The 16,321-nt window shown below is 50.3% G+C and overlaps 1 protein-coding gene across 1 annotated transcript; it reads right to left on the bottom strand.

Moving 5' to 3' along the window:
* Positions 1-1,519: 1,519 nt before the first annotated feature.
* On the bottom strand, positions 1,520-14,693 carry LOC133342560 (vasopressin V2 receptor-like). The gene is made up of 5 exons (XM_061551739.1): positions 14,505-14,693; positions 12,056-12,699; positions 10,994-11,487; positions 8,533-8,651; positions 1,520-5,990 (listed from the first exon to the last, which is right to left on the bottom strand). The coding sequence occupies exons 2-5, from the start codon at positions 12,392-12,394 to the stop codon at positions 5,692-5,694; spliced, it is 1,251 nt and encodes a 416-aa protein (XP_061407723.1). The 5' UTR covers positions 12,395-12,699; positions 14,505-14,693; the 3' UTR covers positions 1,520-5,691.
* Positions 14,694-16,321: the final 1,628 nt, after the last annotated feature.

Here is a 16,321-nt window from a genome sequence, read left to right as displayed (position 1 = left end):
ATCTCGGCCGTGTTGTGGCGCTACAGAAATTGTTGCCATTATTATTGCACCAGACGAATGATTGCAAAATAAGGCGGACTGAGGACAGAGCATAACGGCGTTACTCTTTGTACCTTTGCAAGCGTCGTCAATGTAAGCTTGCAATATTGTGAATGTTTTAAAAGCGTTTGTAGATACACAGTGCTGCGAAGTGGCCTGGCAATTTCCATCTCCTCACAAGTGGACAATGAATGTTGTCCGCAGCCTGCAAATGAACAACCCTCAGTCCTTATTTTACGAGCGATTACACAGGGAAAGGGGAACACACAACACCCATCGCAACAAATGCACACGGCAACTGGTAATCACGTCACTTAGCGTTGACTTCGAAGAATTGATCTGTTCTCCGTGAGTGCTGTTGGACAATCAGCAAGAGCAGGAGGTGCAACGTGCATTCACGTGGCCATTTAGAGACATAATGAGCCGTGCCGCTTCCACAAGACCCACACATCATTCTGTGTGCGCGCACGACGCTTGAGTGACGGCGCTGTGGTGACCATGGCACCACCGAGTGACTTGCTGTGGTGAAGCAAGGCTCATAGTGCTCGCGAGGGGGGCATGAGGGTTGTCGCATTAGTTTCTACAGTAACATAATATAATACAGTTCACCATAACATCACAATACTAGTCTCCGTTAACGTTGCTTTTGGCTTTCACATTTTACAATTCTTGCATTTGTGTTCTGATGTACGGCAGCACAAGTACGAATTAAGTTTGCTCAAAAAGTTACTCAAACAAATAAAGAAACTAATAAAATAGTGTAAATAATACTACACAAGATGTTTGTTGGTCTTCCCCCTGGGCCTAATGCAGTGCAGCGTAACGACTGCGCGTGCTGTGTGTGTGTATGTGTGTGTGTCCGTGCTGTGTGTGTGTGTGCTGTGTGTGTGTGCTGTGTGTATGTGTGTGTGTATGTGTGTGTGTCCGTGCTGTGTGTGTGTGTGCTGTGTGTGTGTGTGTGCGTGCTGTGTGTATGTGTGTGTGTATGTGTGTGTGCGCGTGCTGTGTGTATGTGTGCGTGCGCGTGCTGTGTGTGTATGTGTGTGTGTGCGTGCTGTGTGTGTGTGTGCGTGCTGTGTGCGCGTGCTGTGTGTGTGTGCGTGCTGTGTGTGTATGTGTGTGTGCGCGTGCTGTGTGTGTGTGCGTGCTGTGTGTGTGTGTGTGCTGTGTGTGTGTGTGCGGTGTGTGTGTGTATGTGTGCGTGCGCGTGCTGTGTGTGTATGTGTGTGTGCGCGTGCTGTGTGTGTGTGCGTGCTGTGTGTGTGTGTGTGCGTGCTGTGTGTGTGTGTGCGTGCTGTGTGTGTGTGTATGTGTGCGTGCGCGTGCTGTGTGTGTATGTGTGTGTGCGCGTGCTGTGTGTGTGTGTGCGTGCTGTGTGTGTATGTGTGTGTGCGCGTGCTGTGTGTGCGTGCTGTGTGTGTGTGCGTGCTGTGTGTGTGTGCGTGCTGTGTGTGTGTGCGTGCTGTGTGTGTGCGTGCTGTGTGTGTGCGCTTGCTGTGTGTGCGCGCGTGTTGTGTGTGTGCGTGCTGTGTGTGTGTGTATGTGTGTGTGTGTGCCACCTGCGCTTGGTGCAGACACAAGGAGGCCTCTGGCTTCGTGTGTGATTTGGGCCTGGGGCCGAAGCGATTTGGAAGCGAGGTTGAAATTTTGGGCAAAAAAAGTGTTCGAGATACACCTTGCATTAATCGATATTTTTTTAAGACCATTTCTCTGAACAATTATACGTACGGAAGCTACGCTATGAAAATAAACATTGTACCGATTCTAAAACTTAATTCCACATGCGGCTGAGCAGTCTTAATTTTATTCAGAAGGGTGAGCACTTTGCTGGAAACCAGTGGCGGCTCCTGCAAAATCTCTCAGGGGGGGCAAATGTCTGGATGATTGATAAGGATAAGGTCCACCCATGCAATGGATAAATTAACAGCTTAAGCATGTAAAGGCAACTTCACTTCTTTAATATTAATGAAAAATAAAGTGACTCTTACAATATATCCTGTTTGTTTCTATACTCACTATTAAAACAAACCACTCAAGTTTATTTTATTAAAGATTCCACTAGGTGGCGATAAATTATATTGTTGGATGAAACGTGCTTACGTATGATGACGTTAGCACGTATGATGACGTAAGCACGTTAGGGCTTGCCCTCCCGGAAGCCATAGAGAATGCATTGGAGCGCCCGCCGTTCGAAAAAAACATCTTTGAATGTAAGTCTATGGGGCCACTCGGGGCGATTCTCAGCCGGAGTGAAATCGCCCAAAAAGAGGCGGTACTCCACGGAACGTGACATGACGCTGATTGGACTATATCCAGAGGCTGCAGTGACGGCTAGCGTGACTCTGTGGTTGAATGACATTGGTGGTGCGTCGCCCAATCGCCCTAATGAAGAAACCGCCCCTGCTGGAAACTCGTCCGTAGTTTTTCGTCTCCACTTCCAAAGTCCTGCACGTCCTCGCATCGACTCGCCCGCACTCAGCCAGTTGCTGGCTCAACTCCCACAGCTGCTCCGCGATTTCTGTGAGAAATGACCTCAACAAACCTCAAACCCTCTGTGCAATCATTCTCAGCAGGAGGCCATTGTGGTCCATTCTTAAAAGAGCCCACAAGCATTTTAAAATAATATGAACTTCCATGGGCTCTCAGGGTCTTAAAGGTCATCAGGGATTGGAAGGAATTCCTGGGGGAACTCATAAATGCCCCACCCGCGATACCTAGACATTAGCAACTGAGGCTGACAAATGCATGCATATTCTGTTTTTAGCCAGCAAGTTCATTTAAAATAATTATCGCAATCTGATATATATTTGTTTTGTATATTCGCAGACCTATTACACAATTGCATGTTTGTTTTCCTCCCACGGTACCATTTGGGAGATCCGGAGCGTGACAGACGGACAGTTATATAGACATTTACTACAGACTGCCCACCATGACTGGTTTATTTCAGAATGACGCAGTTGGATTGATATTTTCACTCCTACCACGGCGTTCTGGGTCGTTGTGGCCTCTTTTCCACCCCTGAAGGTCATGAATTAATGAATATTCCATACACCCTAAAAGCAACACGGTCAAGGAGCATAAATCATCATGCAAACTCCGGTCATCCTTGTCGCGGCTTTTGGCTAACCATCAAACAAAGACAGTCACTGCATCGCGTGCTTTCAGATGCGCTTCTGTGACTGTCTGGAACGCTCTTCCTTCCGATATTAGGACACCACTTTTAAATCAAGATTGAAAACGAATTTCTTTAGAACAGTTTTTTGTGTTTAGTTTGTTGTCCTTCCCCTGCACCTCCTATTAGCATGGTTGGCTACTTACGGTGCGAAAGAAGTTCAACATAGTACAACCAACAAAAACCTCTCTACCGCTGCCTCTCCAGTTTTCCCCTTTACCGTTGCCTGCGCTAATCGTGAGCCGCACTCGAGTGGCACGACTTCAGGGCCATGCCATTTACGATTGTTCAAGTGAAACAAGTGCGTGGGGAGCTTTGCAATGAGTGGGTGAGTGGGTGGGTGAGTGAGTGGGTGAGTGAGTGGGTGAGTGGGTGGGTGAGTGTATTGTTATGGCCTGCAGTGTGGTGGTTGAACACAGTGTGGTTGAGGCTTCAGGTGAAACAGTCAGTCTGATAGTCTGAGTCCTTAACATGGGTGGAGGAATCAATGGGTGAAGTTCACAGGAACAGTGACCATGGTAGTAATAGTAGTAGCAATAATAGAGTGATACGGAGGCGACTGACTGGCAGTGAGCAAGGGATTGTAGTGAATCCGTGAGTGCTGTATCATCAATCATCTTGACTGATTTACATTGAATTCCATCAATTGAACGTAAATTACTGTTTCCTGCTTTGGTTATAATCCTTATGACAAGGCAAGTCGCTGATGAGTTCCCCGTGAGGTTGCAGGCGTACCTGCGAGTCTCATGGCAATTAGAGCTCAATACAAACCACTTTGATTAAACACCTTAAAACATGTACTAACTATTTTTGGCAAATAATTAACACATGTTCACCTATAACGGAGTTCTAGTATAGCACTACTCTAGTCACTAGTTTTAAGTATATCATTGTAGTGGCTATTGCATTGTCCAGTGTAGACCCGGTGTGCTTTGTTCTCAAGATCTCTCATGGCCACTCTCGGGATCTCACAAACCCCAAGTCACATTGTGCTTCATTGTAAATGCCCGTTGACCATTACGGGAGAGGTCGTTGGCATGCAGATCCATCACAAAGCATGGACCTCATGGCACTCTGCAGATCCGTTTGGGGCCCTTATTCTCTCGTGGAACCATGAATAGAGCCTCGCGACCCTGGGAAGTTCTACTGAGCCCCGATTCAGAGTCCCTTTCATATACGGTGATGTATCAGATAATTGTACTCTATTCTTGCGCATGATAGGGATACAGGAGAGGGATGCAGGAGAGATAATTCGTGTAGGTTTGGTATTCTTCCTCTATTGAAGGAGCACAGATTACACCAGTTCACTATATGGTCTACAGTGAGACAATTGAAATCAGACAACTGAAACTGCTGATGATGACTATTGGCCCGAACCTCGCTTTGCCTCCATGCCATCTTTGTGCCTAAAAATGTACGGCTGCTGCTGCTGCTGCTGCAGCTGTGGCTACGAAGGCATCGAGTTCCGGTCCATGGTCAGAGAGTCAATCCCGAGCCACGGTAGATATTACACGTTCAATTTACGACTGCGAACAGTTTATCCACAGTCCAAGCACCTGTGTCTCCTACGAGACTGTTGTTATTTAATTGACCCCATGGGGACGCTAGGTTGGGTCAGCCGTAGCCAGGATTTGAATTTTGAATCTTCCCACTGTGTGCGGAGCGCGCTGCCACGACAGCATCGCTCCGGCGGTCTGGGTTTCCTGGGGAAGCGGAGGCGCGCACGGGGACCCGGGCAACGCGGCATCGGGACGCGCAGCGGCCGACCGTGGACCTACACCGAGTGGAAAACAAACAAAAAACGTCGAAAGCCATTAAGTTTGACATAAAGGATGTCTCCACGTTTTGCTAATGCAAAGTAACCAACCATTGGACACGCCGATGCCACGCATGATGAGCCGTGGCAATTGGCACTTGGGCACGGGCAACCGGGAGGAGGAGGAGGATGAGAGCGGGGTGAAACGCAGCTCGGGCTCCGGCAGCCTGCGGGGCAGAGGGGAGGGAGTGCGGCGCGGCGCTGGAAGCCGCCGCACGGTGCACAGGGTGGGCGGGGAAAGGTTCAGGCCGCGGGACGCGCACTGGGGCAGGCGCCAGGGGCCCTGGGGCTGCTCACGGCAGGAGTTGTCGAGGCTGCGGTGCAGCAATCGAGCGCGCAGGTGGGGGAACTGTTGAATCGGGGTGAGTGCGTCGGAGCGGCCCAGGCAGCGGCCTGTCAAGAGGGGGGGGGGGGGGGGAGGCAGGGGATGGCCCTGGGACAGAACACTTAATCCTTACACCAGGACGCGTGTCAACCGCCCCACGCTACTGACTCAAGAGGCGCTCGGGGAAGGAAACGCAGAGGCAGCGTCCGGCAGATCCCCAGAAGGGCTGTGAAGGCAAACGGCGATGCCCAGGAGAAGCCCGCGGGAGGTCGGTGGTGTCCAGGGGAGCCGCCGATGTGGTCACTCGGGGGGGGGGGGGGGGTCAGGGACGGTGGCTCAGGGCAGGCAGGACACGGCGTGCGGCGAGCTGGCAGCCTGCGCCTGCGAGGGCGGCAGGCTTGCGAGCGGGGGGGTCGGGGCGTCTCCGCCACGCAGCGAGTCGTCGCGATCTTCGCGGAACGTGGCTGTGCTCATCACCGACTCGTCCACGTTGAAGTCTGGCGCCGGTGGGCGGGCGTGCGGCACGAGCCCCCGGCAGCCGCCCGGGGACAGCCCCCCCGCGAACCACAGGTAGATCCAGGGGTTGGTGCAGCTGTTGAGGTTTCCCAGCAGCATGATGATGACGAACGTGGGGCCTGGCCACGAAACGAACGCAGAGAGAGCAGCAGAGCGGGCGAGGTGTTTCCGTCTTCGATTTGCACAGAAACCGTGTTGAGACTCATTCAGCCACCACTGCCACCCGCGTGCATGACCTCGGTATTAAACGTAATTAAATAATACGGGGAATCATTGTCAGGGTCGAAAGATTCCCCCCCCCCCCCCACCATGACAAAAAGGTTTTTTTTTTACTCAGCAATTGAGTGTAATTTAAATAGATGGGTAGACATTTAATCCATAAAACTACACCGCTCCTTTCTGGATTCACGGTCCATGCACAACTTGGAATGCGTTGCATACGAATGCGATTTCAGGCTACCCTGGTAAGTGGATCTTGATGAGCTCGTAATTTTTTTGTCGAAAAGTGAAGAATGTGTTTTTAGTGCATGAAACCGCGGCACCGCATGTGGCTAGATGGATGGTTCTAAAGGGAGAAGGGGAAAGCTAAAATGCCACCTTAAGCAATGCAAATGGGAGTCCTCTATTAGGAATCAAGGCAGTGATGTATAGATGGTGATTCTGCTGGAACGGCACCAGAGTGAGCTGATGAATAGAGCAATAAGCCACGTGTCATGGGCCATTCACGTAAACTCTGTGTGCATCCGTGATTATCCCCAGCGCACGCCTGCAGCCGGGCGATGGGGCAGCTCGGGACTGGACTATGCTGCCACGAAACCCGCGGCGGTGGTGGTGGTGGCGGCGAAGCTTCTGCCTGAGGCTAGGCCCTGCCCTGCCTGAAAGAGTATATACAATAATAATTACTCATTTAGGGCCCTGTATCAATCCACTGCTGGATAAAGGTCTCCCTATGACGTGTCAGTCGCGAGGTTTGTTTTGATCATACTTCACCACGCTGGTCGGTGTGGGTTGGTTCAGCCGGGGTGGTGGTTGCAGAACTGGTTTAGATATCGCTCACCACTGACGGTAGCTGTGGCCGTGGATTGAACTCGGGTCACCGGTGGGCTAAAGTAGTGAACTATTTTTCCTTTGTCAACGTGACACATTTTTTACTGATTGGCCGTGTCGGGTGGTAGAGGGTTGCGACACATTTATAGATAACGCGATCTAACCCAAAAACCTTTATTATGAGTATCTGCCACACAATCATTTAGCTTAGCCCAGCGTGGGAGCCAACCCGAATTCCGGGTGCCAACCCCAGAAATCACAATCACTGGGAAGCCGGCGGCGGGGGGACACGGAGATCTGGGAGCTGGTGCTGCGAGAAGTGTGAGACTTACCCTTGCGGAGCGTGCCGACTACTGACCATGCGAACTGGGGCTAACGTGATTACTACAGCGCCGTACCAATGGTGACAACAGCAGGCGGTTGTGCAGCATCTACTTGGGTCCATCCTCAATCATGTGATGTGAAAGTTTCGAGTCGAACTCTATTTAAGTTACCTGCCTCCCACTAAGCTGCTGCGAGTCATAAATGTTTGTGCAATTACATCAACTGTAATTGCCATGCAGTAATGTCAGCCTTTAAGTGAAAGTAAACTGAGCACAGATGAAAATCACGAGCAATCATTGACCGCACGAGGGAAAGAGCCAGGCTGCCCACGCGTGTAATTGCAAGTTATTGGGCCTCGCTGTTTGAAAGGTTTTAATCGAGCACACACCAGCGATGCTTTCACGCTCCTGAGGACAGGTGTCTGTCTCAAATCACCGTGCAGCCTCGCAAACGTCTCTTGACACATTCATGCCGCCCGTTTCTGAACCAATGAAGAAATTTAACAGGAATTGAAAGATTAATGAACTGTCGACCTAAAAATGTTTTTTTATAAACACAGAATTTCAAAAGCACTTATATCTGCCAGGATGTGCGCTCAGTAGCTGAGTACAATTATGTCAACGTTTGCATAAGAGACGCGTACACTCTCGTGCAGTGCACCAGCAGGATTGTAAAAACACAGGCTCAAAATATCGTGCTTTACCAGCGACACCATCAACACCACACATGGGAGAGCAGTGGCAAGATGTTATTTCACTTTCCTGGTACGTGGATTCGATTCTGAACCCCGACGATGCCTGTTGTATACAGTATTTAGAGTCTGTTTTCTGCCTCCCAGTGGTCGCATTGATTTTTCTCCGGATCCTCCAGTTTCCCCGCCACATTAAGACTCAACATGCGCTTGGATTATTTGGCTGCTGCTATACGTTCACACATGCGATATAAGCCACTTCGGGATTAGTTTTATAATCCGTGGAAAAATGTCGCACCGACGCGGTGTCCCGCAGTGTCCCGCGGGGTACGGGAGGATGATTCGCAGTGAAAGCGCGACGCTTGACAAGTTCGATACATTAATCTGCGATAAATTAGCGAGTTTTTCGAAGGCAAAAATGGTGCAAATCTGCAGTAAGAGTTTGTATTTATGGATGTTTTGCTTTTTTTTACTTGATATTCAAGTATATTTTTTTCCCATCGTCAGGTGCACGCAAAAACATTGTGAGATTTCAGAAAAATCTGAAACCGCGTGAGAATTGTTTCTGACCGACTCGGACGAGGCGTCCGGTGTCTCACCTTCCTTGGGAGCCTTGCTGTCCCAGGCCGACCAGAGCTGCACGGTGAACCACGGCGCCCAGCACGCCACGTACACCAGCACGATCACCAGCGTCATGCGCACCGTGTTGATCATGGCCCTGGGGGCGTGGCACACAGGGAGGAACACGATCCCAACAACAACCACCACGAGGTTCATCCCTCCTTTTCCCGTTGCGTACGTACTTATGTAGGTAGACAAAGTAATTTAAATTATCATAGCTTTTTTTAAAATATGTAAACACATTTAATCGTACACAAGTCTAAGCCTGAATCGGTGATCATTAAAATCACTAATATTGGGGAGACCCCTGGTGGATTAAATTGCCATTAGCAATAATGCGACTAATGAAAACGTGGTATTAAATAACATCCTATAATCTGATTTAACTCGACTGAGCTTTGTAAAAAAAAAAACGTTAACTTGGCAGGGAGCCTTTAGGGTTGCTTGCGGAATACTGATTGCGCTGGGAGCGGCAGATGTGACTGCGTCGAGTGCCGTGCGTGACAATAGCGCGTCGTGTCACCCACTCGACGGCCACAATGCCCACTCGATGTGTTTTGCTCGAGCGGCCGAGTGTGTCCAGCGCGGCCGATCCTCAATACACAGCTTGTTCGCCGCTCTGGCTGCCCGCTGCGTTTCACATCCAGATTCCAGCGTCCAGCTACACCGCCCAGCAGCGCACAGATCATTGACTGCCAGTGGGCATTGGATTTTTATGGATTTTTATTTCACCACTCGCACATGACAATTGTTGTTTCTGATTTTTACTGCTCTTAAATTTAAGAGCTCCTCCTACAATTTGCAGTTATGTTCGATCGACATTTGGTCACCGGGTTGACGACGGCATGGGTCGTGATTCTCACTTAAAAGAGTGGGCCACGTGAAGGCTGCCATCCTCCACTCCAAGAAGGCTGGACCCGACGTAGCGCACTCGACCTGTGAATGTCCAACTAAACGCTGCGATGCAGTGCATCACCGGAACCCTCAAGGCGAACCCAACTCACTGGCTCCCCGCGATGTTTCTCATCGCGCTCCCCACATCCCTCCGGGAAGTCCAGTGAGTCGTGGGCAACGCGTGCGTCTCCCGGTCCACCAGGAGGAGGCTCTCAGTAGCGGTCGTGGCCCTCGTGCTCAACCGTCAACAATGTGACTACGGCAACAATCGCAGGCGGTGAAATGCGCGGTCGCCAAAATGCATATTGAACGCGCGTTCCAGAAACGGCGGTTGTCCGCCGGAATTTACAAAAAACATCGAGGCTGGGTTTACTTCAGCCTCCTCCAGCCCATGGGGAGCTCCCGTGGTGCTGGTTGAGACAGGCGATGGCAGCACACTTTGCCGTGTTGTTGACTACCGTGGGCTCAACAAAGTCACTCATCATGGGGCCTCCTTTGCCAGTACCAAAATATGAGAATAGGTTTTCCCCTTTTTTCTGGAAGCAAAACAGGTGTTAAGATGTTAAAACACAAAAACTTAAACCTTTTACAAGGAAGCATGTCTGCATTAACCACAATACTTGTGGTCAGAATGCAAACAAAACACGTACTCTGATAATATATGTATTGTCTTTTAAACTGATTGGTCCACACCAGAGACAGCTTTCTTTTGAGCCTAGTCTCAAAACGGTGTTAGACCAGAGGAAGCAAAAGGCGTACAGCACAAAGACAATGCACTATCAGAGTAATGGTTAATCCAGACATGATTCCTTGTAAACATTTTCAGTTTGGTGTTGTAACATCTTTACACCTGTTTTGTTGCCAGAACAAAGGGGAAACCCTATTCTAAAAGTCACTCTCGCCAACGCATTATCCATTGCCTCGCAATCGGCAAACCAGTTGATGCGCTGTCAGTTTATTTTCTGTACGTTCGAGTTAAGTGCTTTAGATGTGAGAACTTAAACACAACACTGCTTGTCATCCCGGCTGGGTTATTTGAATTGATTTTTTCCAACCTTTGAGCAATTGACGGAACCGCTCTTGTTGATCGGTGTGCATTGGGGAATCGTGCCGTGTATCCGCAGTGGCTGGACGATGTTGTATTCGGTGGCATATTGGAACAGCAGTTTTTCTCCGCTTTAGGAGGCTAATTTGAAGCTCAAACCAGAGAAGCGTGGTACTAGGTGCACGTTGACAGTGAAACAGGCGTTGCTACAGACGCAGATAACATTCGGTGTGTTAAGGAACGGCGAGCTCGCAGGCACGAGTGCAACTGAAGTATGACAATTCTTAAGCTTGGCTTCTTCCTGTTATCCCCGCGTTCGCTACCATTGCCCACACCATTGCGTGCCCCGACGGCCAAACAAAGCGTCGATGCATTGGGATCAGAGAAGTGAGAGGCATTCCAAACGTGTTGTCGACGAATCTGTTGAGATAAAAATGTTAATGAATCACCGGCTGTTTAAAGTGCGTGCGTCGGCGCACATCATCGCGTCGCTGCGATACCTGGAGATCCCCGTGACGCTGCTGGCGCGCGACGGCATGAGCTGCCCCCCGGCGCGGCGCTCGTCCCCGCCGGCCGCCTCCTCCTCGTCAGGGCCCTGGTGCGTCTTCACGTAGAGGTTGAGGCGGATGATGCGGCAGATCTGGGCCTGGCACACGACCACTGCGAGCGTGGGCAGCACGAACACGGCCAGCGTGACCCACGTGACGTACGCCTTGGCGCCCCAGTGCGCCGCGAACGTCGCCGTGCAATCGAAGATGCCCTTCTCGTACTCGCTCAGCGAGAAGATGAAGATCTGCGGCGTGCTGAGGGCCAGAGACGTGGCCCACGCGGCGCACACGAGGCCGTTCCAGCGCGAGCGCTTCTTCTTGAAGGTGACCATCGGGTAGCAGACCGCCTGGAAGCGGTCCACGGTCATCGCCACGATCATGTACGCGGACGCAAACATCCCGACCACCTGCAGGTACTTCACCACCTTACACACGCCGTTGGATGCCTGGCAAGAGGGAAAGGGGGGAGCAGGCGTGAGTTGTCTTTGAGGGCCATCGTGGATTTGCGGGGGGCGGTAGTGTGCGCTGCGAATCCAGTGACCCGAGTTCGATTCCTGCTCACGGTCGACACCAGTGACGATTCATTAAATGAACCGGTCATGGGCCTCCACTAGGTCAACTCGGCCTCAAACCTGGTGCAGTGTGCAAACATCGCCACTAAGGAGACAAAGACAGCCACACCACACATCTTGTACCGAGCCAGCCTTCGAATCTGCTTGCTTACAGTATTTTCCACTGCACAACTGATCTGCCCTGGATCTTGTGCCGAGCCAGCCCTGCGTGACTCGGGAGGAGCCAGGTTGTTTTCCCACTGTAGAAGCTGAGCCGTGCCGTTGATGTCACACTTGTAGATGACACGGTGATTGTGTCCTCGCAACCACAATCTGGTTGCGGCTCGGCACGGCAAACGGCGAATGGAAAACCACCCGTACCGTGATGAAGCTGCACCGGCTCGGCTCTGATGCACCAGCGGGAAAGGGCTGCGTGCACGACGTCCCCACTGGCGCCACGTACCTGGAAGGCGTCGGTGACATCCCACGCGAGCTGCGGCAGCACCTGGAAGAAGGCGACCACGAGGTCGGCGACGCTGAGGTGCACGAGGAAGGCGTGCATGCGCGACGCGTGCTTGCGCCTCCTCCACAGCGACACGAGCAGCGTGGCGTTGCCGCTCGTCGCCAGCACGAAGATGAGGCCGAGCACGGTGACCTCGGCTCGAGCCAGCGCCTCGTCTCGCTCGGGGCGACTCGCCAGCGGCGCTGCGGTGCCGTTGGGAGCGGCGGAGGACCAGGCGCCGCTCGCCAGCGCGCTGGCGCTCGCGTCCGAGGAGTTCCCAACGAGTGAATCGTCACTCATCGTTGCCGTGACGCTCTCCCCACCGGCCCCCTTGCGTGGCGTGACTCGGGATGTCTGGCTCTACTCTGCCACGTCTTTTATTGAAAACGCAGCGACTGCACTGGGTTCCGACTGGGTTACAAGAGACTTGATTGATTAACGTAACAGACGGCAATTGTGCGAAAATGTACTTTTAGGAACTTGAAGTTTTAAAAGTGATGTGTTATCAATTGTATAATGTAGGCATTATGATTCGTACGATAGGCTATCTTTAAGTACCCCCACGACTGCTCACGAAGTTGAATCTGATGTGTAGCCAGAGCAGCCTGAGGGAAGACACAGTACCTATAATTTCGTTAGCAGTTTAACATGTCAAGCAAGTATACATAACATATGTAATTTCCCAATGTTATTCCAGTTGTGTTTTGAGATGAGACGGAGAATCCGTTTGTAACTCTCGCTGAACGCTTTGTCACCCCGGCCTGCCGGAGAAGGGCCTGCAGAGGATGACGTCACCAAGCTGATGATATTCTCCAGCGGAGCCGCTTCTATCCACACACTCGTGGATGCACTTTCTATCAATCCCTGTTTACAAGAGGATCGTCCATTGCATGGCAGTCAACCCGATGTTTTTAAATCTTCAGAGCTGGTATGTAGCCGAATTAAGTGACAAACTAAATTGGATGTGATGTAGCACTGCCCGGGCTGAGACCACCAACTTACTACGCTTGAGAACTCGGTTCAACCTCAGGTGGCTTCTTCATCCTGGAGATGATCCCACAATCTCAGCGGTGCAGGATCAGCATCTTTGACATCGGAACCTCTCGGCCACCTCAACGTGGTTTAAAAAAAGATCTAATTCTTGTTAAAAGTTTATATTTTTCGGTATAAAGTAGGTGCTACTTCTGTCACCAGAATTCTTAAACAGATTCATCACATTAAATTAGGTTGTATCTTCTCACATTAAGGGAACATTTTTTCTAAATATTTGCATCAATGTGTCTTCGTCGGTCAGATTGATCTGATGTCATGGTATCCCCACATATGCTCGGTCGTGACTCCGTTTTACTCTCTTTCGCTGACCTCGTTTGTCGAAGCAACTTTGACACTCCGATTGCCACGTGTTCGAAGAATGGCCGGGATAGATACAGCCCTTTGTCAATCCACTGGTGGATACATAAATCAATCCAAGATGTATAATGCACCACATTCAGCAAAAGGCTGAGATGGAACTGAGAAAATAAACTAAATTAATCACAAGAGAAAATATGTGTTAAGAAGGTCTAAATGAAAATCATGCTGGTGCTGAACTCACGCCGCGCTAAGTGTTAGCCGCGCACACTCTCCACTCGACTACAGAGAAGCGACAACGCCACGCGGGTTCCACGTGCGAGGCTGCGCTCCCATTGCCACGAAGACGCGGGGATTACGTGACCAGCTTCGGGTATGACCCCGGGTCCCCCTGATCTTCATGGCAACACGTGAACAACCCTCTTGAAACGCACAGCAACGAAACGCTCTCCTCACGCTCAGTCGGAGAGACCTCTGGCGTGGGCAGGGGACAGACGAGTCCCTTGTCACCACGAGCCCATCACTACGCCGAGTTCCGAATATTACATTTTTAAGGTATCACTCTTGTGATTTGCTGGTATATGGGGCGCCAGTCTGTACATTTAAAATTCATTATTTTGATGCTTAAAACAAAGATTTATGAAGGCAATGAGTGTTCAACGACATGTTCAATGTCCACTCAGGAGGCCAGGTGAGCAATGCACGGACACTCCGTAATGACCCCCAGAGGGTGCGGTATGAGCCCCGGCCCTGTGTGCGTTAGCAGCGTGCCTCCACATCCAGTCGTACCGATGGTCTCTGGTGTTGGTGGCGCAGGCAGCGACACCCAAAAACACGGAGGACACCATCGCCGCTGATGTCTAAAAGCCTTTAGATGTTTTCCATCACTGGTGCCTCAACTTTCCACGCACCAGCAACACAACCATTACACACCAACTGAACAAAACATCCATGGCAAGAAACTCCAGATATGAATGTTAACAACGTAAATTAATGTTTCACTGCGGCAATCACAGGCAGCAATAGAGGCAAGTCGACGGCAGTGACCGGTGGCCCTTACCTGCTCCAGGGCACAGAGGATCCACGCAGCACGTGCGGCTCGCGCGCTGAAGCAGGAATGTATCTTCCACGAGCGCTTCAAACTCTGTCCGTGTGTCGCCTCTTGGCATCATGCAGAAGACGGTCGTTTGAGAGAAGCCACTGCATGGGGGGCTGCTGCCGTCCCTGCTGCTGCTGACAACAGCGGTGGTGGAGGTGCCAGTGGTGGAAATGTGAAGACCTACGTCCCGTCTCTAATTGTGTCTCCGTGTCCTGCGAGCGCGCGCTTTTATCCGTGGTGAAGTGGGTGGAGGGGTGAGGCAGGAGCGAACCGGGATGCAGAGGACGAGAGGGGTGGGTGAGGAGGGATAGCAGCGCCTTTCTTGTTCCTTTCACGGGGAGAATTGCGCTTCGTAGAGAGAGGCGAGCTCGGTGCATGGTCAATCTAAATTGAGGATACCTTTTACAAAATTTGCTTGTACTGAAGCAACGCTTCTGATATAACCTCCCAGAACGGCTGTGTAAAATAAAAATACTTAGAAATGTTTATGTGAGAGACATACTGTATTCACATTATCTGCGAATCTCTTTTGTTATTTATAGTTTCCACAACAATGCAAATTATTATCTTGAGATGTTAGGTTGATGATGGGGGTGAGCCTGCTGTCATGGTAGATGGCACGCAATTCTTATTTGCGTCATGGCGGAAAATCACAAAACAAGATGCAGACAATGCACCTCCTTCACGTATCCGTCTCCCACACGCAAACATTTAAGTGATTCTGTTACACGTCTCATTCGTCACACGACCAGGTTGAAATGAGACCTGGTTGAACCGCTCAAATTTGGTAGCTTTTGCGTGACCATATCAGACATTAATATTCAATCAGGGGACCCTTGTAATCCACAGTAAATGGAGAAATTGATATTTAAGTGAAGTGTACGCATATAAACAGTGTGATTATCGTGGCCACCTGGTGCTGTTGTAGAGCACTTGCCCCACAATCGAAGAGATTGCCCTGTGGTGGCGAGATGTTATCTCCCTCGCCGGGCATGCAGGAGGTTGTGGACTCGATCCTGGACCCTGACGTTGCCTGTTGTATATTGCGAGTTTCCATGCCTCTCTTCCCATAGTAGTCGTGTGGATTTTTCTGCGGGTCCTCCGGTTTTGCCCTCCACATTTATAAACACGCATTTAGATTACAGTCATACCTCGGTATATGACCGCTTTGGAATACGTCGAATTTGGTATACGTCGTGTTTTGACGAGAAAAATGTCTTGGGATACGACGTCTTGCTTGAGATACGACGCGCTCGCTAGAACTTGTATGGGTCGGGATGAGTCACCGCGTACAATACCCGCGTATACCCCGTTCACAACTGAAACAAAGCGCCGCTCCTCAGTCTGCCTGTAGATCTCGTTCAGTGCACAACCCTTGCTAGAACTCGTAGGCTATCAACTCCTCTCAGCAAAGTAAAGTGACGTAAAATTTTATTTCAATTTAATTATGCATTTATTTTAATTTATGTATGCATTTTAGTAATAAGTAGTGTCTAAATTATTTTATACAACCCATTAATGTATAATATGCCATATAAAATATAATTTCTTATACTCTGGAACGGATTATTTCCTTTCCCTTTATTTCTTATGGGAAAAATTCGTTTGGTTTACGTCATTTTCAGTCGAAGTCCTACCTTCTGGAACGAATTAACGACGTATACCGAGGTACCACTGTATATGCATGGCTGTGACGTTACATTCCCACATATGACGAGCTGTCAAGTGTGGCCAAGTCACCTCGAAAAAATAGCTCGTCGCCTTTACCTGACAGAGAG

This window comes from Lethenteron reissneri, chromosome 15, assembly GCF_015708825.2.
Source record: "Lethenteron reissneri isolate LAM-NWPU_2019-01 chromosome 15, ASM1570882v1, whole genome shotgun sequence".
In the NCBI taxonomy this organism is placed as follows: Eukaryota; Metazoa; Chordata; class Hyperoartia; order Petromyzontiformes; family Petromyzontidae; genus Lethenteron; species Lethenteron reissneri.
The sequence above is the reverse complement of the archived record's forward strand: the minus strand, read 5'-3'. Positions and strand labels throughout refer to the sequence as shown.

Excerpts from the sequence above, each read along its gene's own strand:
- LOC133342560 (XM_061551739.1), bottom strand. The coding sequence starts at position 12,394 with ATGAGTGACGATTCACTCGTTGGGAACTCCTCGGACGCGAGCGCCAGC. Across the intron at positions 11,488-12,055 it reads ATGTCACCGACGCCTTCCAG|GCATCCAACGGCGTGTGTAA; the intron begins GTACGTGGCGCC and ends CCCTCTTGCCAG. Across the intron at positions 5,991-8,532 it reads CAGCAAGGCTCCCAAGGAAG|GCCCCACGTTCGTCATCATC; the intron begins GTGAGACACCGG and ends TTTCGTGGCCAG.